This window comes from Spermophilus citellus (assembly GCF_964194105.1).
Source record: "Spermophilus citellus genome assembly, chromosome: 7".
Taxonomy (NCBI): domain Eukaryota; kingdom Metazoa; phylum Chordata; class Mammalia; order Rodentia; family Sciuridae; genus Spermophilus; species Spermophilus citellus.
The window spans coordinates 139223129-139245392 of NC_138188.1; the positions used below are offsets into that span (position 1 = coordinate 139223129).

The 22264-nt window shown below is 32.9% G+C and overlaps 1 protein-coding gene across 4 annotated transcripts in view; it reads left to right on the plus strand.

The window, feature by feature from the left end:
• Positions 1 to 22264, plus strand: part of USP25 (ubiquitin specific peptidase 25) — a 140942-nt gene that overhangs the window by 26584 nt on the left and 92094 nt on the right. For all 4 annotated transcript variants that reach the window (XR_014022968.1, XR_014022969.1, XM_081301298.1 and 1 more), the window contains exons 2-4: positions 5366 to 5443; positions 8406 to 8550; positions 17732 to 17855. Coding sequence is in view for 2 of the 4 variants with exons in the window: in XM_081301298.1 (XP_081157424.1) it covers positions 5366 to 5443; positions 8406 to 8550; positions 17732 to 17855 (347 nt within the window). In the remaining 2 variants the exon portion in view is untranslated. The remainder of the gene's footprint in view (positions 1 to 5365; positions 5444 to 8405; positions 8551 to 17731; positions 17856 to 22264) is intronic.

The following is a 22264-nucleotide window of genomic DNA, read 5'->3' on the forward strand; positions in this document are numbered from 1 at the left end:
CTGAGGCTTTCCTTGATCTTATGATCCTCTGCCTCAAGGGCCTGACAAAATTTTCCTCTTTTGCTAGTTAATTAATTGGTTTGCCTTTTCCCCCCTAATTTAGCTTGTTTTAATCAGGTTATTCTAGCAAATCTTCAGAGTAGAAGGGAAATTTCTCTTTGCCATTACAGAGGACATGTTATGTACTTGAAATTTTCTGTTAGTGAATTTTATAAATTTTTTGTGATGATAAGGAAACATGAACTAAAGCAATTTAGTGTTGTGTGACACTTTCTATTATTTTGAGACAGGGTCTCACTAAGTTGCTGGGACTGGCCTCAAACTTGTAATTCTCTTGCTTCAGCCTCCTGAGCCTCTGGGATCCCAGGCATGAGCCACCAAGCCCAGCTACAATGATTGGTTGCTCACTTTAAAGTCAATAAATGAATTAATCTTCTCATTGATAGGTAACTTAGAAATGCCTGCCAGTTAGTACCTATCAGTGCTTTAATGTACACAATTCTGAAGTTTAAGAATACCTTGGAATTTTCTATCAAGTTGAGTTTTTTTTCTTTATTCTTAGAAAATTTAAAAACATTTTTTTGAGGTCTTTCTAAGAGTTGCCCTTTATTTCCCCTCAAAGGTAGAAATCTTTTTCTTCCGGTTTTGGAGTGCTTCAGTTTTTTTTTTTTTTTTTTATACATTGTCTATGTGCTTTATGTCAACATATCAGTGGATTTTTGTACGTAGTTTTCATTTTTCACTGAATCTTTGATCATAGAGTCAAGAAAATAGGGAAGGATATAGGCTATGAAATTTGAAAGACCTAGTTTCTTTCCTGTCTCTGCATTTACTAATCTCTTGAAGTCTCTATAGCTCTAAAATGTGAGTAACTTCCTGGAGGATGTGTGTGTGTTGCACGCATGCGCGTGCATGAGGCTATGAGTGATATGAGATTATATACTGGAAGCCTTTAAAACAGTCCTGAACTACAAGAGTGTAATAAATGTTTGTTTCCTTTCCTTGAATTAAGCCAGTAATCCACTTCATGCATCCTTAAAAAGTTATTCCAATGTTAAATATTCTGTATTTTTTACTGAAACAGATTTTAAAAAGACTCAACTTAAGTAGGATCACCTGGGGAAGAAAAGAATTTCTGTAAAACCTTCTGATTCTTAATTTATACTGAAATGCCTGTTTCCTTTTCCTCGAAGTCCATATACTGTCTTTTGCACTTAGTAGGAAGTTAAGGATGTCATTGAGATGTCATTGTATAGTAAAAGTAACATTGAGGAAGGGATCTGAAGGCCATTAAGTAGTCTTGACTTGTTTGCTTATTGATTTTTGTGGCATTTGCAAGTGACTGAACGAACTCCCTATAGACATTACATCTTGTCCTTCTCAGTCCAAAAGTGAGAATAGGTTGAACCTACCTCCTCCTGCTTTAGTAGATAAGAAATCTGTACAAGGAGGGCTTTTGAGCACAGTAAAGGATCTCTAAAGATGTGAGTGTATTGGATTGGTTTCACTATGGATCTGAAATTGCTTGTTAAAGGGGATAATCCATATGAAGTATGTTTCTAGGTAAGAATCTGGATATTTGAAAGACTAGAATTTTGGTAAATGGGAAGGTAAAGTCTTTGAAAGACAGAAACAGTAGCTGCAGCAGCAACAATAACAACAGAAAAACCATAATTTTAGGAAACAAAGACACAGGTTTTAAAAGACAGGAAAAAACGCAGCAGAAGATGCTAATAACAGAATTTTTCTCATTGCTCATCTCTTGTTCTCTTTCCCATTTCTTGCCAATTTAGCTCAGAGTATTTTTTTTTTTTTTACCTTTTGTCTGTCCTACACAGACTTCTCTGCTTCCCCAACCTTTTCATTGTTTTAGTTTCAAAGTTTTTGAAAACATAAACCAAGCTAGAGATACACTTGAATTTTTTTCCTAGTTTCTGCCTGACCTTATAAGTAAAGATAAAACACCAAAAAACTAAAACAAAATTTCAAAGACTTTGCTTCTCTACAGAAAATAATCAGAATTTTTACTGTACTCTCTATCAGCTAACTATTGCTATAACAGACTACCTCAAAACTCAGTTGCATAGTGAAATACTATAGCATGTTCATAAATGCGCTGGTTGGCTGAGTGACTTATCTACATCTGTCTCATTTTTCCAGGGTACTGACTTATCTAACGATCTTTTTAAAGTTGCAGAAGTTCAAGAGGGCAGTCCCGATCATGCAGTTACATTTCATGTCTGCTTTTGTATGCTATCCCCTGACATGCCATTGATCAATGTCCATCTTCAGTGCTGTAGGAAATATGTCTTATAATATTATAAGAAAGTAAAAAGTAGCAATGGTGTAGAAGAATTGGGAGTCTTTTCTGGCTTTACATCTATGTCTACATTTTAGTCATGAGTGTGGTTATATACTATTGTTATTCTACCATTTTAGCTTAATTGATTGTGTAGAGATAAGTTTCTACATAAAGTATATATGAAATTACTTATTTTTAAAGATAACAGAACAATCATTTTGCTGTGTTCCTAAGTTGGTATTGCCGGATGCTTTCACAAGGTTAGATTCATCATTGAAAAATCTACTTCTTGCTTAATGTGAACCATTTGTAGGTCCATTTGCATCAAAATCATATGGAGCTACTTATCTCCTGGAATCAAAAATTTTGGAGGGGTTCTTGGAATCCATATTATTAAAAAGCTTATCAGTTAATTATACAGATTCAGATTTTAAAACTTGGTTCCTTAGTGGAAGAACTTTTATGCCGTTTCTATTTTTCCAGCCTTATAAATAATAGCCATCAACATTTGTACAAATGAATCATTTCCTTGAGATATTCAGTAATCTTTCCCAGATCCATGATTGAATAATTCGCAGTTAATGAAAATAATACATTGCTTAAAAAAATGTGGTTCGAATTGCTGGTAGTGGTAAGATTGCAAGCAGGCTTGTACAATTCCTTAAATATGTTATGTTCACTGAACTAAGACACTGAATTAGATAAAAAGAATTTCTGGAATATTTTTATATGTCTTTAATTTGTAACGTTGGATATTGCCTGATACGTTCATGATCCCATTGTTAGTTATTTAGATGAAAGTAGAGAAGTTGATAGATTTACATGGAATTTTATTTTTCTCATCTTTCAACTCTGTTAATTTTCTTTTCTTTTTTTAAAATTGTTGGTGCTAGGGATCGAAACTAAGGCCTTGGCATACTAGTCAATCAACCAACCGGGCTATATCCCAGCACAAATTTGATTTTTCCATTCCACTGTTATGATACTTTTTGGCATTTTATATGATTTTGCTTGTGTGTTTCATTATGTATTATTTAATAATCTTGGTTATTTTAACTCTAATAAGATTTTTATGGAAGTGAATTTCTTTGATGGCATGATAGACACTGCTAATGCCTTTCCAGTATACATTTTTTCCCCTGTCTTTTTAAGTTAACTGAGCCCTGATTTTATTTTCAAGGCAGTTTTTTTGCCTAGTTGAAAATTCATTTCCCAACCTCCTCTGCAGCTGTGCGTGCCATGAAACTTTGTTCTGCTCAGGTAGCAAGGCTTTAAGTGAAAGTGTTTAGGCAAGGGCTGTTAAAGAAGGCAGGTTCATTTGGTAAACACCTTTTGTTCCTTGTCCTTCCGTGCATCCTACCTAGAACTTATGTAGGGTGCTGAAGGAGGACCACGTAGTGACAGACGTACTGATGAATGTCACACAGAAGGATACTGGAGTGGAAGACTGATGAGCTTGAATGCTTGATCATGTTGGGTGTCCTTATCAGTTTCTGGACTGCTCACTGCTCATCTTCTGATGTTAGAAAAACAAAAATCTCCAGATTATCGAAGCTTCCATTTTGATGACATTCTGGTACATATAGTTTCTGATAATAGGATTTTTGTATATATATATTTCACTTAAAGATTTAATTGAAACCTTTTAAATTAAGGGTTAATTGATGAAATCTCTCATTTCATTTTTTAGTTCTTTAAGACTTTTGATTTCTTAATGTCTATGTTATGTATATAAGTTGTGAAGTATGTGTTGAAATGGATATTTTACAATTTAGACATCAACAAATCTGAATGCAAACTGCTTAAATCTCAAATTCAGGAATCTAATATTAATTCAGTGTCATTATTCATCAGTCCTGTTTATATTTCCCCAACTGTCCAGTAATGTCCTCTGTAACATTTAGTATGAGATAAGTCAGCTTCCCACGTTGTATTTGGTTTTACCAGGACTGTAGTGTCTCCTTTAATGTGGAGACTCACTCTTTGTCTTTGGTATAGATATTTTTAAAGATAATAGAACAATTATTTTGCATAGTGATCCTCAGTTGGTGTTGTCTAAGGTTAGATTCATGTTACACATTTTCGTCAGGACCATCACAGTGTGTCTGTCAGGAGGTACACTAGCGTTTTGTCCTGTTATTGTTAATATTAACTTTGATATCTTTGCTAAGGTGGTGACCATCAGGTTTTCCACTATACCCTTACTCTTCTCCCTTTGTAGTTTGTACTAAGTAAATATTCTTTTCCTCATCAGACTTTCATCCTGTAGTTTAGTGTCCATTAATGATTCTTGACTGAATTAGTACTGAGGTAAAATGTAAAACATTTTCAAGAAATGTTTTTGTGGATCTGAAGTCATTGTAGTCTTATTTTCCTTATTATGGTTTTGTGCTTTATTTCATGGTGCTTTTAAAAATAGTTTTAGAGAATTTGTTTAAAGAATACAAAGATGTACGAAGGGAGGAATATGCTTTTTATTTAGGGAAGGTCATTAAAAAGTTTGATAGTGGAATGCTATTGATCTATTTTTGTCCCCAATAGAATATAATAGATTATATAAAATATGAAGACAACTGAAACAAATGGGGCAAATCAACTCAAGTTAGGATGTTTTATGTCAGATTGGAGAATGAAATGATCTTTATTTCCTTTAATAGAACTCAGGACCCTTCTGTTTTAATAACCCACTTAGTGCATAGCCTGTCAAGAGCATATCTTTTCCAACATTCTAGGTGTTGATCTCAGGCTTAACCAACATGTGGATTGCTCCTTTTCTTGTTGGAGGCATAAATAAAGAGTTGAAGAATGGAACCCAAATTGTTAATTCTGTAAGACTTCTTGGAGATTAATGTAAAATTCCAATACCAGAACCACAAGAATTTAATAATGACTGTCCGTTGCATGGCTCATTCTTTCTAACAGAATGAAGTTAGTTCAGTTTCTCTTGAGTTCTATACTTTTCTGCTTTTTTATTTAAATAGAAAGTCTTAAAATTTTCTTTTTGTATATTTCATACAAAAAGAAGTTCATAGTATAATGATTCTGCTTTTTTATTTTCTCTAGCACCAACAGACATTTTTGAATCAACTGAGGGAAATTACTGGGATTAACGATGCCCAGATACTACAGCAAGCCTTGAAGGTATGGCCCTGTTTCATGACATGCAGTTGTGGTATGCCCTCATTTCTTCTGTGTACTGTGTTTGAAAGTTGTTTTTTAGTTATACCATGTAGGTGGTAACAGAGATGGAAAAATTTACACTTCATAACTTAATAGTCGCAGTTAAGACGCTACAAATTTTGAGCATGTTAGCTTTCATAAATCTAATGTTTCCATGATATCTTGGAGTGATAGATAAATTCTCTCTATATGACATGCTTTTCTTGAAAAGTAGTGGGATGTGAATTTTAAGGTTAATAGATGATTTTATGCAAGAGGCATGATTTCAGAATTTAATGGGGTTCAGGGTGAGACTGATTAGAGAAAGAGGTGGAGGAGAAGGGAAAAACAGAGAATTATTAGATGGTCAAACTTACATTTCTTTTCCTCCCAAGAAGGAGAAATATATATTTCTTCTATTTGCTTCTTAAGAATATTTAATTCAAACCTCAGTAGTATGTGCAACAAATAAAATACATCATTTTGGTTATATCTTAAATAAATCCTCATCTCCACACAGATGCTGGGATGAGTCAAATCACATGGATAATTCACATTGAAAAAGATCAAGTGAATGAAAGATATTCTAGAAATAGAGTTGTGTTTTAAGCTCATTTGTATGTTGCTGCTGAAGGCTAGCAGCAGTGTGGCGTTTTAGTTACTGTAGTCACACATTGCTCCCCAGTCCTTTGGAACTTACTTCATGAGACAAAATCAGTTACGCAATTCTTGATCCTGGGCCATGTTCTGAAAACATTCTATCTTTTAGATGATTATAATAGAAATCATCATAATGATAATGATAATATCTAAGACTTATTAAAAGTTAATAGCAGCAGGCGTTGTCTTAAGTACTTTATGTGGGCTAACTCATCCTCATAATAACTACAAGATAAGTTCTATTTTCATTCCCCTTTTGAAGATGAGGAAACCGGTTAAAATACCATGCCCAAGATTTCACAGCCAGTGTGTGGAGGAATGTGGATTAGAAGCCACAGCAACCTGGTCCATGGTGCCACATGTGACTTTCTGATTCTTTTTCTAAAGGATTTTTGCTTCAACTTATTTCCCCATTAGGAAAATGATGAACAGTACTGTTTAGTTCATCAACTCAGGGATTATTGAAGCCATTGTAAGTATTTGGAGAGGAAGCTGAAACATCACATTTTAATTTTCATGATTATGACATTTAGATGATTGCCAGTCCTTTCTTTATTCTGATAAATACCATGGCTAAATCATTCCATGTCTATTTTCAGAAAGTGCCTTTCTCAATATACCACAGAGCCTGAAGCTGTTAGCCTGTCACTTTGCTGGGATAAATTTGGAGAATCACTTTTTTTTTTTAAACTATAGATCAAATTAAGTCATATCTACATTTCTTTTGATGTAAGTTGTGTGAACATAGGTTTTGTTTTTGTTTTTGTTTTTTTCATTCTTTTGTTTCACTTATGGTGATGGGGCAAGAGAGGTAGGCAGTGTACTTAAACCTTAATTGCTGTTATAAATTTGTAAAGTGTTTAAAATAAGTTGATTCTCTTAATATACAAGTTGTTTACTTTTGGGAAACATGATGTCACTGATTGATTTCAGCACTTTGAGATTTTATTTTTAGTTGTACAAAGTAAATGATCCTGTGAAATTTCTACTGTATATAGTTTTTTTTAAAAAAAATATGATATAGTACATGAAAAATGCTTAGCATATTTCTTGGCACATGATAAGTGCTCCATAAATATCAGTCACCAGTGTTACAGTTTATTTTATGATTAGTTTACTTGTTTAACAATAGAATATTTCATGCCCTTATTTTAAATGAGTCACTTAAAACTCTTACAGTGGTCATGAAGGTAACATTTTAAAGCACTGATGCTTTTCATACTGCACTCTTACTTTCCTCACTGACGGTTAGAATTGGAGTTGGGTGGGTTTGAGTGACTTAATTCTTTTAGTTGCTTAGGCTTTAAATCTTAGAATCATCCTGATCCTCCTTCTGTCATGTCCCACATTTAATATGATAAATGCCCTTTCTCACCTGTACTCTGTTCTTAATATATAGACAGAGTCAACCTTTTAAAATATGAGTCATACCATGTTATTGCTGTCCACTGGCTTCCTGTTACAAACATGTATATGCTGAAGTTCTTATGCCTTCCATGTTCTGGCCTTCTGTTACAGCGAGAGTATCATTTAGTTTCTTATGTTCTTTTAATCTCTTAGACCTAGTGTTATATTAACCATGTAGAGAATATAAAGAGTCCACTGGGCAAGTCTCTTCTCATTATTTTTTTGCTCTAAAAATTCTTAGTTATTCTAGCACCATCATGACTAATGAATTTTATAATATTTTGTCTAGTTATGCTTTTCAGGAAAATTTGTATATATATTTGGGAAGATTGTTTTCTTGGTAGCACTTGTTATTTCTGTTCAGGAGTTGTGAATCAAGCTGCTATACCTTTTGCTGTTTTTTTTTTTTTTTCTATACACCCTTGACATTTTGTTTAAGTTTACCTCTAGGTATTTATTCTAATACTCAAATTATGGCAAATATCTTTTTTTTGTTCTTATTTGCAAAAGTAGTATATTATTTTTATTCCTTTGTGACAAGCTTCAGAAAAAAATCAATTTATTCATTTGTTTAAAAGTATGAATTTGTGATTGAGTTTTGTTCAGCAGATATGAGAGTAATTGCAAATTAAAAAATTAGAGAATTGATTTTTTTACACTATATTTGTAGTTTTAATTATTAAAAAGAAAATTCCTATTTATATAGTGTACTTGATGGGTGAAGAATTTGTACTGTGGAATAATGTGTAGACTGCTCTCTAATCAAAGTGATTCTTGCTCTAAAGTTATTAGTTTTTATGGAGAAAATCACATAAATCTGTTGACAGTGTATAGAATTATTCTAAAACATTGGGTATTCTTATCTTGCTATTTGAAGGATAGTAATGGAAACTTGGAATTAGCAGTGGCTTTCCTTACTGCAAAGAATGCCAAGACCCCTCAGCAGGAGGAGACAACTTACTACCAAACAGCACTTCCTGGCAATGATAGATACATTAGTGTGGGAAGCCAAGCAGATACAAGTAAGTACCCTTTTTTTTCTTAATATTTTAATAGAAATGTATTGAGACTTTTTCTTTGATAAGATATTAATTTTTCTAAAGCAGAGATGGAGAACAACAACAATGTAGTTGAAAGAAATATATGTATTTTTAGCTACATTAGATTTTATTTGTTATAGATCATTTCATAAACATTTCTTATAGTATCCATTGTTTTGAAATATAGAACAGCTACAGGTATTATACTCATAAAAAGGAAAAATTCTAGAATTTTAAATAGAAATAGCCATTTGTTTTGTAAATTTTAAGTGTCAATAGCAGCTTTAGTATTTCTTTTGAAGATAAAATATTATTTCTGATTACTTGTGGTTTTTATTATTCAGAATTTCCCTTCTCTCTTCTCCCTGCCTCCCCCAAATAAAGACTTGGGGAATAGGCTTATTGCCCTTGAACAAAATCCCCTCTCACTTCAAAGCAAATGAAAGACCTAAAGACAAAATAAAAACTTGGGAAGGGGTATTTTGGGGAGACAGGTATACATACATACATAAGTAGGCATCTATGGAAGATTTTACATAGGACTTCATTCTTCTAGTTGCTTAGGCTTCAAATCTTAGAATCATCCTTATCCTCTATCTGTCATGTCCCACATTTAATATGATAGTTATGATGGACTCCCTGCTCCTGCCTTTTCTCACTTGTAGTCTGTTCTTAATATACAGACAGAGTCAACCTTTTAAAATATGAGTCATACCATGTCATTCCTGTCCAATATACATTACATATTCCATGCATATATGTAATGTAAGCATTTATTTTTAAGCATATGGGTTTGAGAAGTTTGATTAGTAACATGTATTCAAAGAGAACTTCTGATTTTATTTCTACACTTAGCAAAAGTTAGGAAACCACTCATTCTATCCTATCTCACACAGTTAATAGATGATGGGAAAAGTTTTGCATATGTGAGAGACCCAGGTGCTGTGTCCCAGTTTGAGATAAACTGTGACTTGGCCCCATGTAAACTCCAGCCTCATTTTTTTTTTTTTTTTTTTTTGCTGTTTTGTCCTCCTATTTTACATTGTCATAATAATAATGGTTTGAATTTTGCATACACCCAGAGCCATTTAATTTCTTTGTCTCTATGCTTGCTCTTCCTTCTGTCAGAAATTTCTTTTAACTTTTTCCTCCTTAGCCTAATTTCTTCTGGTCTTGAGATAGTTAAAGTAAAGATGCTTGCTGCTTGCTGCTTCCCTGGCCTCAAGGTTATATCAAATTTTTCTGCATCATCTAGAACATGTTTCTGTCTAATGAGTACTATTATTTCAAAATTATTTGCTTGAACATTGTTGGTGTTCATACATGTTCATTGAATTATTTTTTTGTAGTATTTGTAGAAAGTCTCTTTTAAAAACAATGAAAGAAAATATGATTGAGAAGTTTGCTGTAAAAAGTTGGAAAAAACGAAATGATAATAATAAAAGAGGAATTAGTATCCAAATAATGCCTCATTTCTCTCTAGGTTCTGGGACTTAGGGGTAGCAAAAAAAAAAAAAAAAAAAAAAAAGTAAAATAAAAGGAAGACTTCTGGTTAAAGTAAAGCAAACAGGAAATTAAACAGCACTTAGTGTTTTAGTTGAAAGGATAAAAAGATTTCAGAAAGATAGCTGTGAACTCTTAATATAGACGGTACAATTTGTGACATAAATAGAATATATGTTTTAAAGGGAAAATTCAAAGTATAAGAATTTCATGAACAAAAGAAGATATGTTACTTGTTATGTAAAAGTGAGAAAATATTGCATAAGCCAAGTACTAAATACCACTTCCAAACTTTGGATAAGAAATAGTGAAATTGTTTTAGAGGACAAAAAAAAAAAAAAAAAAAGTGAATAGGCACCTTTAAAAGAAGACAACCTTCAAAAGGCGTGTGTTTCATTTTCTGATAATTAATTTTTTTCTCTGATATATGTATCTCTTGAAAAATCTTCATTAAGTAATTTTATTTTCCACCGAAAATAAAAGGTAGAGAAATGGATTTTCTGATTTTATCTCAGCTGATTGCCATATTTGAGTAAGTTGCTTGCTCGTTGTGTGTGTGTGTGTGTGTGTGTGTGTGTGTGTGTGTGTTAAAATATGTTATCCTTCTAGCCAGGATGCCAATTGGGATAAATACATTCATAAAGTTGTTTTGAGATTATTGGGAAGCGAGCTTATAGCACCTTAATATGGTGATTGTATTATAGTATTAGTGTCAAACTGGAAAAAGATCTCTAACAGAATTATAATACTTTTCCATTTAACATATAATACCATGTTTTATAAAATTCTAAGGAGTATAGCTGTCTTTAGGAAATATTTTGATTTAGTAACTGTTTAAGCATTATCAGAATACAGTTCTAAATTGCTATGCACTTACTGTGGAGAACTAATGACGTATTTTCGTGTGTGTGCATTTTTATTTCTTAGAAGTATTAGTGAGATTTACATATTGGATGGAAAGATAGGATATAGTTACAAATAAATATGTATTTAAATGCAGGCATCTATTAAAAATCTACAGAAGGTGTTGATGGGATGTAGAGTAATAGAATGATCAGTGTGTGAAGAGGTTCTCAAGGGACTGTTCTGGTTAAAAAAAACCTTTCTTTGAGCATTTTCTCAAACTTATGTGAAACATGTTATTTGAAAGTTAGCCATGGTTTAACTTATTAATTCTTTTAGGTGTGGCAGGGTTTTGATTTCAGTAAGTCTTTTCTTTCTTCTACTATAAAATCTCTCTTATAGTCAAGGCTAAAGAATAAGTAGATCATGTGACTGAAAGCATGCCATCTGTTGGTAGCAGTGCTGTAAAAACATCTGTTAATTATTAAATAAATATTCTGTATACTGAATAATATGCTTCCTTGTTGTTGGAATAAAACTATTTACAAATCAGTGTCTCTTTTAGAAGGAATGAAACTTGTTTCTTTGGTGACTAGAAAAATTTAGTCCCCCCCCCACCCCCCACCCCTAGTATTTGGGATCCATCCCAGGGCCTCATGAATGCCAGACAAGTGCTCTACCACTGAGCTACATTCCCAGATTGAAAACTTTAGTTTTTGATTCAATATTTCCTGAAAGTCATATTTGGGGATTGTGGAGAAACTTTTATTTATACCTATCTTAATAGATCAAAGGCAATTTGTAAATTATGTCACTTGATTTGAAGGCCACTTACATTTGTCAGCTTTCATTTAATATTGAAGAAGTAATTACGTTTTACGTTTTCAGTTGTTAGTAAAACAATCTTACGCCTTTTAAACTCATTATTATCTTTCATTTTAGAGAAAGAAAGGAAATATTTCAAGGAAATCTTATATATTGCATACTGAGGAGTTTAGAAGTATTGCATCCAGCATCTTTATATTATTTTGGTAACATTCTGTGTTGTATTTCTGTGTTGTGTTGGATTCTAGGAAAAGATGCAATTCATTTGTAATATAATTAACATATTTCACACAAATCTTGGGGAACTCTTTTTCATTGCTTGGATCTCCTGTTCAGACTGGATAATGCAGATTTGTTCAATGAGTATTATGGGTGTAATTAATAGTGAGAACAGAAATTCTGTGAAGGTTTTGTGTCCTGGCAAACTCTGTCTCAGACATGACCATACAAGGCTTTTGCCCAATTTGAAATCTGATAGAAATAGTCTTTATTTCATGACCATTAAATTCTTTTGAACTTTTTTAAAACAGGAAAAAAACAATATATGCCCTCCAGAACAAGATGTACTACAATTGAGCAATCAAAATATGGATCAAAAGATAAGAGGGATTTGGGTAGGTAATTTTAACACAAAAGTAATGCCACATAATTGACTTAAATTTTAGAGAAACAGTGTGTTTTTGTAACACACTGGAATCAATGTTAAGTGGTAGACCCTTCAAAAATTTAAATTCTTTGTATTTTTCACCCTAAAGAACTTTATTTATTTGAAAGATTACATTCAATGTGAGGGAAACCTGGAGGCTTTAACCTAGAATTCTGGTTATGGTTCCATTGGTTGGCCATTAAAATAATGATTTAAAGCACAAGTAATAAATAGATCCAGTTCTAACGTTCGTATCTCTACTGAGGATAATCATTTACATCAAGCAGTTAAAGATTTTTATTATTGAACACTGATATTTTTTCCATTTACCAAATTTGTTAAACAAGTCACTTCATATAGAAAAAAAATTATGCAGTGAAAATTATTTCTTTTCCTGGAAATTTCTGAAGTATAAAACTGTTCTGATGATTTGCCAACAGTCAAGGTTAATCTTTTAATAAGATGCTAAATGATACGAAAGTTACTTATTTAAAAAATATTTTTTACTGTTGATGGACCATTATTTTATTTATTTATATGTGGTGCTAAGAATTAAACCCAGTGCCTCACACATGCTAGGCAAGGCCCTTCCACTGAACTACAACCCCAGCCCTGAAAGTTACTTTATTAGATGTGATTAGGTGCTTCAGACTGATTAAGTACATTCTATTAGATGTGAACTGTAGAATGACTTGTAAAACTTTCTAAATTTTCCATCTTTCTGTTTTTTGAGACTGGGTCTTACTCAGTTTTCCCAGTCTGGTCTTGAACTGATTTGCCCACTTTATCTTTCTTTAGTTTTAGGATAGAAAGAGAATCATGGGCCTTTGTACTTGTTGTTGACGGACATGGAATATTTACTTCCATTTTTTTTTTCCACTCCAAGTTGAAAATCATAGTAATAATAATAATGACACAATTCTGGAATTGTTCTCTTGGCGCTCATTTCGCTTTCTTTCCTTACTTGTCTTATGATGCTGCTATTTTAATTTTAGCAGCTATCATTGAAAACAACTAATTTTTTCTACAGTAGAGCTATCAGTTTAGTTGTCACTAGTCACATGTGGCTATTAAAATTAAATAATATTGAAATTTTGTTCCTCACACTAGTATTAAATTTTTAATACTAGTAGCAGTACATGTAAAATAATACATTCCAACATCACAGAAAGTTCTTTTAGGCAATACTGTTTTAGAGAATCTGAATTTAGCAGTGAGAAGAGTAAAAAAGTAGGAATATCTTAAGGAAGCTGATCAGTTATGGTAGGGAGGCAACAGTGAGTGAGAAACAAATTTCATATTGTTTATATCTTTATTCTTGTGTTATTTAAAACAATACCTTATTTATCCTCTCTTAAAAATATTTGTATGACTAGAGGTTATATTCTCAAGTCTTCTTATTAGTGCCACTGTACAGATAACCCATTAGTTTTTATTTCTGTTCCATAATCTAGCTATTAACCTTTATTTGTCTAATACATACTTATTGGTTACCTGATACATATTATAGATATTTTGATAGGCAATTAAAAATGTGTTTACATAGGAGAAAGACATTAAACAAGAAATATCTGGTAGTAGAATGTTCACAAAGAACAACAGAGCTGGGCAAAGAGATATTAGAGGGGTGTGGCTATGGGTCGAGCATAAGATGTACTATTTTAGGTCTTGTGGTTAGGGAATGCCTCTTGGATAAGGTCACTTTGGTACAGATACCTAAGTGATGTGAGGAAGGGAAAACCTCATGGCTATCTGAGAGAAGTTCATCGCAGGTCAGGGCCTGAGGCAGGAGTATGTTTGACCTATGAAATGAATAGTGAGAATGCAATCTGATTGAAGCTGAATGAATGAGGTTAATGATGGCAGTATTTTAATTTCCCATCTGTTGAACATTCCTGCATTTTTCTGAAAGATATTCCTATTCTTCTGATGGTCTATTTTTTTAATATCTTAATTTTTAAAAATTTTAGTTGTAGATGGACAGGACACAATATCTTCATTTATTTTATTATTATTATTATTATTATTATTATTATTATTATTTTCATGTGGTCCTGAGGATCTAACCCAGTGCCTAACACATGCTAGGCAAGTGCTCTACCACTGAGCTCTAGCTCCAGCCCCCCTTTTAAATATCTGTCTCTCTCAAAACAACTGTTCAGTTTGCAATTGTACTCGTTTTTGTATGCTCCATTTTCCTATAGCAACAGCATACATACTTTGCATATACCAGCCCAAAGTACTTTATGCATCTTTAATATTTGTTCATGTGGAATTAAAAAAACCCACATAAATCAAAGTTAGAGATTTAGGAAAATTCCTTTTGTCTTTTTATTAAGGTTGTAATTCTTAAGAGAAACTGACATTTTTTTGTGTATTTATTTTTGAACAGTAAGTGTGCTCATTTCTGAGTAATACAAAGTTATTTCCACATACTCCCATAACCCGGTGCTGCTTCCTTGATTTATGCTAAGGTGAAGTAGTTTTACCCACTATTGTTCAGCATTATCAGTACAAATATAGCCACATTAGAAAAGCCAAATAACATTTTAGTATTATTTTTAGTATTCTGTTTACTTAAGGAACTCCCCATTCCTTCCTTAAAGTGTCACAGGGACCCTGGGACACCAAGGATCAATGGCCACACTTGGAGAACTGCTAGTAAGGTAGAAAGACTATTGGGTTTAAAAGTTAGAAGATATAAATTGGAAGCCTATGCACCATTCTCTGTCATTATAAAGTGCTTCATTTCTCAGAGTTTCAACTATCACATTTATGAAATTGGTTGAAGAATCTAGTCTTGTTTTTCCTTCTGTGTTGCTTGGATTGTAATTGGTAAGTCATGAAAAGCTATTAGTATAGGTTTTTGCTATTTCTAAATGAGTTTCTGCTGTCATTTGGTTTGTCAGTCATGAAGCACTAAAAATTGTATGTACTTTCAAAGCAGGAATTTAATGCAGGGGATTACATTACTAACAAATCACTGGAAGAACTGGAGAGAGGGATTTGTATCTCAGTTTTCTGAAATGACTTCCAGCTCCATGTGGGATTGACCAGCCAGAGAAGCTGTTCCTTGTGTCACAGTTAGGAAGACAGCCACTAGGATTGCTTATTCAAGTAAATAACTAACTTCTGCAGCTGTAGCCTAGGAAACAGAAAGCCAGGATTAGGTAACTACCACTGAGGAATGCCAAGTCTGGTTGCCACTTCTACTCACTTGACATTGTTGAAGCTGTAAATTGGATATAGGAATGCTACTGTGGAAAAGCCTACAACTGTCAAATAATGTTGAAGAAAACAGCCGGAAGCTGCAAGATAATGGCTGTACCTTTGCTTCTGCCTTTCAGATCTCGTGTTAGTGCATCCAATTAATGTAACCTAAATCTTTTCCCAAATCTTAATTGCAGGTGAATAGGGAAGGTATACTTTTTTAATTTATTCATTTTTTGTTGTTAAAGAAAATATTCTAAACTAGCTGGGTGTTGTGGTACCCACCTGTAATCTCAGTGACTCAGTGGCTAAGGCAAGTTCAGGGTGGTAAGTTCAAAGCCAGCCTCAGTCTCAGCAACTTAGTGAGGTCCTAAGCAACTTAAGTGCAACACCATCCCTCTACTCTCCACCTCCCCCAAAAAAATAAAATAAAAAAAGAAAGTGCACTAGAAGATTGAGAATGGAGTCTGAGTACTAATTGATCATATCCCTAAAACTGGTATTTCTACTTCTCTTTGAATTTCCTGTACATGATTTTCTCTTTACTTACCCATATTCTAGGCATTTTAATAAGCAACATAGTAGCTCTCTTTTTCATAATGCATTTGGTAACTCTTCCCTGCTTCATCAATATTTAAGCTAGACTGGATATCTGCTTCCATTTTTAGCTCTGGTCTGGGTGAATATGGATCTTGAAGCCAGATTCATGAAACCTTTGGCCTATTGGCATAGGTAAAGTGTTACATCATTTCAATTACTTTGTTGTATTCTACATTGTACTTGATTGAGTTTTAGGAAGCCCTTTATTTTCATTCTTTAAGGACATTTGGAAAAAACACCACCTTCTAATGGCCAGCTATTTCTTCTACTATTTTAAATACTCTTGTAAAATGCTGTTTGGAAAAAAAAAAACTGGCTAATAATAGAAGTACACTTTTGGAACCATCAGTATATATTATTATTTTTCCTCATTAAATGTAGAAAATACATAGACACACTTGCACACATACACATTACTATTGCCAGATGGTAAAATGAAGGTAACTTCTTCCATGCTTTCCCTTTTGTCTCTTGTAAAATTCTATGTAAATATCAAGAAAATAAATTTTAAAAATGTTTAAAATACAAACATGCAAAATGAATGCAAAACACAGATAAGCATAATCACAACCACACAAATATGATATACTTCATTCTTTTTTCCTTTCATATTTATTTCTATCATTGTTTAAATGATAATGGGAGTATTTATGATATGCTTATTCTAATTGACCAGTGCCTTTGGGGGAAATGGATTAAAAGTGCTTTTACTGAAAGTGATAATAATTGTAGCTTTTATTCTTTGGAAAAAGAATTAATACATGTAGCATCAAGGCTTTCACTATATTTGTTTTGGAGAAATGAAAATCTCATTTTAAATCAAAAGAGCTGCATATTTATTAAATAATTCATGTGGCTCAGATGTGCTTAAAACACAAAATTGAAAGCTCCTTGCGCATTCTTCTCCAGTGACTCTTTTTAATAGAGTTAACCACTGTTGACGGTTTGGCACATTGTTTCCAACTTTAAAGTGTGTGCACACATGTGTGTGTGTACACACACACACACACACACACACGCACACACACCCCTACACCTATTTATGGTTAATTAATACCTGAAACAAGTTTTTGAGGACTTAGTTGTTATAAATGAATAGATGATTCCTAGATGGTAATATCGACAGAATTAATATGTATGTAATTTGGTTAACTTCAGAGAAAATAGACGTGTTTGTGCTGATTTCAATTTTTATTGATGAAGAAATCATCCTCAAAGAATACGTTCTCAGCAGTCTTTCTGCCTACTAGTGTTTAATGAGAAACTTCATAATAAATTCTGAGATTCTTCTGTAGTGAAAGATATTTCTGCTCCTACTGCTTTAGGTTTGTTTTATAGATGAGAACATTAAGTTACCAAGTATAAGTTAAAAATGTATTTGTGTTCTTTTTATATGTTCTTCCTGTAAAATAAATAGAATTAAGTTGGTGATGACTTTGGTTTAAAAGGGTATATTAGGTATGAAATCTTCATGATAAGAATTACTTTTAATTTCGTATGACTTTTAATTTTGAGAAAGACAGTTTTGCTTTTCAGATGTGATTGATCTCACTGGAGATGATAAAGATGATCTTCAGAGAGCCATTGCCTTGAGTTTGGCGGAATCAAACAGGGCATTCAGGGAGACTGGAATAACTGATGAGGAGCAAGCCATTAGCAGGTAAAACATAATCTGTGTAAAGTAGATTATTAAAATAATATATATATAACAAGTAATAATTTGCTTTGATAATCTTTATTTTAAATAAATCATTAATATGCTTCTGTGTTATTTTTATGTTTTATGTAAACTTTTCATATTATAGTACTGTTGGCATTTGAACTTAGATTTCTAAGATTTTGGAATGCCATTATGCAGCATTACATTTAGATGTATATTTAAATGTTCTTTGATCTTTTTAATTTTTTTTCTTTCCCTAAATCCCTTTTGAGTATACTGCCTAATTCAACTTTAATAATTTATAGCCAGGGTCAGCAGAACTTTTCCTGTAAGAGCCAGTAGTAAATATTTTTGGCTTTGTTGGCCATATGGTGTCTGTCACAACTACTCAACTTGGGTGTTGTATTGCAAAAGCAACCATAGCTAATGTATAATATAATAAAGTTGACTGTTTTCCAATAAATCTTGATTTACATAAATAATCAGCAAGCTAGATATATCACACAGGCTGTAGATTGCCAACCTCTGATCTATACTCTGATAGTATGTTTACATATATATTTTATATATATATTTATATATATTCTATGATATATATATTTAAAGTTGTATGTACATATATACAACTATCATAGTGGGGTGTGTGTGTGTGTGTATATATATATATATATATGAAATAGGGTTCTAAGATGTGTGATAAAATGTGTTTTTCATATAATACATATAATTTTTTAGTTCGAAACAATTTGCTTAACCTAAGGATTAAATAAATAAATTTGGTTATATCACTAAGCAGTGCTTATTTAAAAAAAGGAAAAACTTAAATTATAACTAACTATAACTCTCTAAGCAGCTATTTTGAAACAGTGGTATTTTTTTGAAGAAGACATTTTGCTTTCAATAAATTAAATGAGTTTCCAAAGACAAGTTCATAAGAAGGGTCTTATGGCTCCATTGTTCTTTTTATTATAGTACAGTTATTAGTAGCACAGCATACCAGCTTTCTTAGATAATTACCCTTGGCATGATATCAGTAATATAATTTTTAATAAATAATCTGAGATTATTGTATGGCAGGAGATGTTTCAAAATGCTGTTGTATTTAGCAAACAATTATTTTTTTTTGTAATGCTTTTAATGTCTATATGTTTCTTTGGAAATTACTTTGTGTAAGACATTATCTTAAGATCTAAAGACTTAAAATTCCTTGTTCCCCTCTCTAGTGTGACTAATATTTAGTGCTGGTAATTTTAAATGAAAACCAAAAAGGACATAGACTATCTTTGGACATTTTAATTTTGCTTATTTTGTGAAGGATTTGAAAAATTAAATAAATTTGGCTTTATCTTTTAAAAATTGATTGCATTAAATAATTGCTTTGAATAGTTGTAGAACTTGACAGTACTTAAACTTGGAGAAATATAGTTGTTTTCCCTTAGGTGCGGAGGATATATTTGAAGATTATTATGTGAAAGAGGTTATAAAATACATATATGTATATTTTTGGTTACATGACTTTATATTAGCATTCAAATATGAAAAAGTCTGAAAACTTATATACCAGTTTAGTATTAGTTCTATGTCTTTTTTTCTCAAGTAACATATGCTAATTGTTGTCATGTACTAGTTAACTGTGGAGATAGGTTCTGAGAAACTCATCATTAGGCAATTTCATTAGACTGTGTGTACATCATGGATTATACTTACACAAACCTAGATGGTATAGGTCAACCACTCAGTGTGGCTTCTTGATGCGATCCAGAGGTGTAGTGAATATGAAAAGTATGAGGCTGCTGTCAACCTAATGTAACATACTATTTCACAGTAAAAATTTCTTTTACATTGAAGTACACTATAAAATAACAATAAAATATATAGTATAATAAATATATAAAACACTATCATAGTCATTGTTATCAAGAATTATGAATTGTATATAATTGTATCTACTAGATCTTTATGGGATCGGCAGTGCAATTGGTTTGTTTATACCAGCGTCACCACACACATGTAGTGCTTGTGTTATGGCATTACAGTGGCCACCTGATCATGAGGCAGTAGGAATTATTCATCTTCATTATAATCTCATTATTGTTAAATACATGATCTGTCATTGACCAAAATGATGTTATGTGGCATACTGTTGTACATAATAAAAGTAAAAGGAATTAAGACTTCCTAATTGATGTTAAGTCATATCAATATATATTTTGTTTGAATACTAATTTTGACAAATTGGGAAAAAAAAACTCCTTAAGAGAATATTCTTTTTCATTTTTAGTCTTTTAAATTTTAATATACTCTTTAAGCAGAAGCCATCAGTGTGAGAGGTATACGGAGTGAGAGATCACGTATCCAGATTGGAGAGCCTGAGAGAGAAACTGGGGTCCCTCAGTCTCTTCTGAGGAAAAATGTTCCTGGTGATCTAAGGACCCTCTCCTATGCCCTAGCTTTTAAAGGTTCACCCAACTTCTCAACGTTAGGATATGAGGGCTCAAGCTTTCAATCCTTGGAGGGAAAACCTCATCAAGCTCATAGTATATTGCTAGGGCATAAAGTGGACTATAGGTAGTTGAAATTTACTAATATACTACATTAGCACTGGTTTTTGTCAATGGCATAATCCTTGTGAAGATGGCTTTTCATGCATGACTTTAAAATAGCTTGGTAGAAGGCAGGGCTAGCTTTATATAAAATTATTGCAAAGAGCAAACCTCCAACTTTTAAGAAATGGTGGACTAGGGTACTTGGACAAATTTTTCTTTTGGAAAGAAACAATATGGTTTCTGTTGGATATAAAATATTTTTGAATTTTTAAAAATGTATTATGATTTGTTAAGTAAAGACCAATATCAAGGACTCAAGTCAGCGAAAGAAATCTGAAGAAATAAGTGCAGAACACTGAAAGTCACTTTTTGACTTGATGGAATTTGCCTTGTATCTGTAAAATTAAACTTTGCTTTAGAATCATTGTTGAGTGGAGGAAAAAGAAGTCAGGGGCCATTTTGAAAATAAGATGGACAGCTTCATAGGAGATTATTTCTCTTGTTCAATTGCATGTCAAAGGATGACATATTCCCAGTAAGGGTAAATCAGAAGTATTCCTTCCCTCAGTAACCACAAGCACATTATAAAGATATTTTCCATAGCTTTGAGGGGTGCTCTTGATGGAATTTGCCCCTGACAACTTCTACTGTGATTTTTATAGCTAAAATTTGTGCCAGGTTTTGTTTGTGACTAAAACACTTAGGGGTCACTCCAGGGGAACTGGGCTAACTGGGCTGTGTGAAATAACCACACAAGAAACAGAAATACCTTTTTCTTTGGGGTTGCTGTGACTGCTCCTCTGACCTTAAGGGGGGGGGGGGAGAGAGAGAGAGAGAGCGCGCGAGAGAGCGCAAGCACATGCTGACCCCTTTTATTGAGGAGAAGCTATTCAAATGAGGCAAGGGGTCAGGTTTCAGGGGGCTGAGTCTAGCTTCATGATGTCTTATGTCAGCAGGTTGACTGACATCTAGGTAGTCCATACCCAAGGGCACAGTAAGATAAGGGGACACACAAAAGGTGTTTCCATGGAACATTCTGTCCCAAACAAGGCAAGGGGTAATATTACAAAGAAACAGGTGAGCATAGCTCCATCCATGGGGCTGTAGGAAGGCATGCCCATGCAGGAAGACACTTTCCCTGGAACCCAAGAAGGGCCGGACATCTAGCGGCATCTGCCACCTGAAGCCTCAATCATCCAGCCAGGGAGTGACTCAGACACGTGCAAAGTTGGTCTCTCACAAATTTGTGTCACTTTAGTGGTACAATAAATCACAATCTTGGGAATTTAATTTTAAATGGTATTTTCTCTAGGTCCTGGCAGTATCAAAAATATATTTTCTTTCTAGGTGTCTTTGTCCTAGACCCCAAAGATACCCTCTAATAACTTTTGGAGCTCTAAAAGCATTACCTGCCAAAATTACCAAACATACATGGAAAAAAGTCAGTATGAGAATTAATAGAAACAAGAGGCAGGGAAAATTTACCCATGTACTCAGATAGTGTGACCGATGCTTTAATTTTCTAAGAAAATTTTGAAAAATGTAAAAATATGACCTAACACATTTTAAAAACACCAGAAAAATATATTTTTGAAGTGAAAATTAGAATAAATAAAGTAAAATAAAACCAGAACTTAGCTTTAATAACAGAAATGTCTGAAGAACACATCAGAAGGCTAGAAGATATATAAGAAGAAATTATAACCACTTTAAACACGTATGTCTAAAAAGATGGAAACTATAGGAAAAAGTTAAAAGACATGGAGAATAGTGTATGTCTAACAGTAATTGGTGCATCGAAAGGAGAGCATGGGCCTGAAGCAAAATATAAAGAAGTAATCACTGAGAACTTTACAAATATGA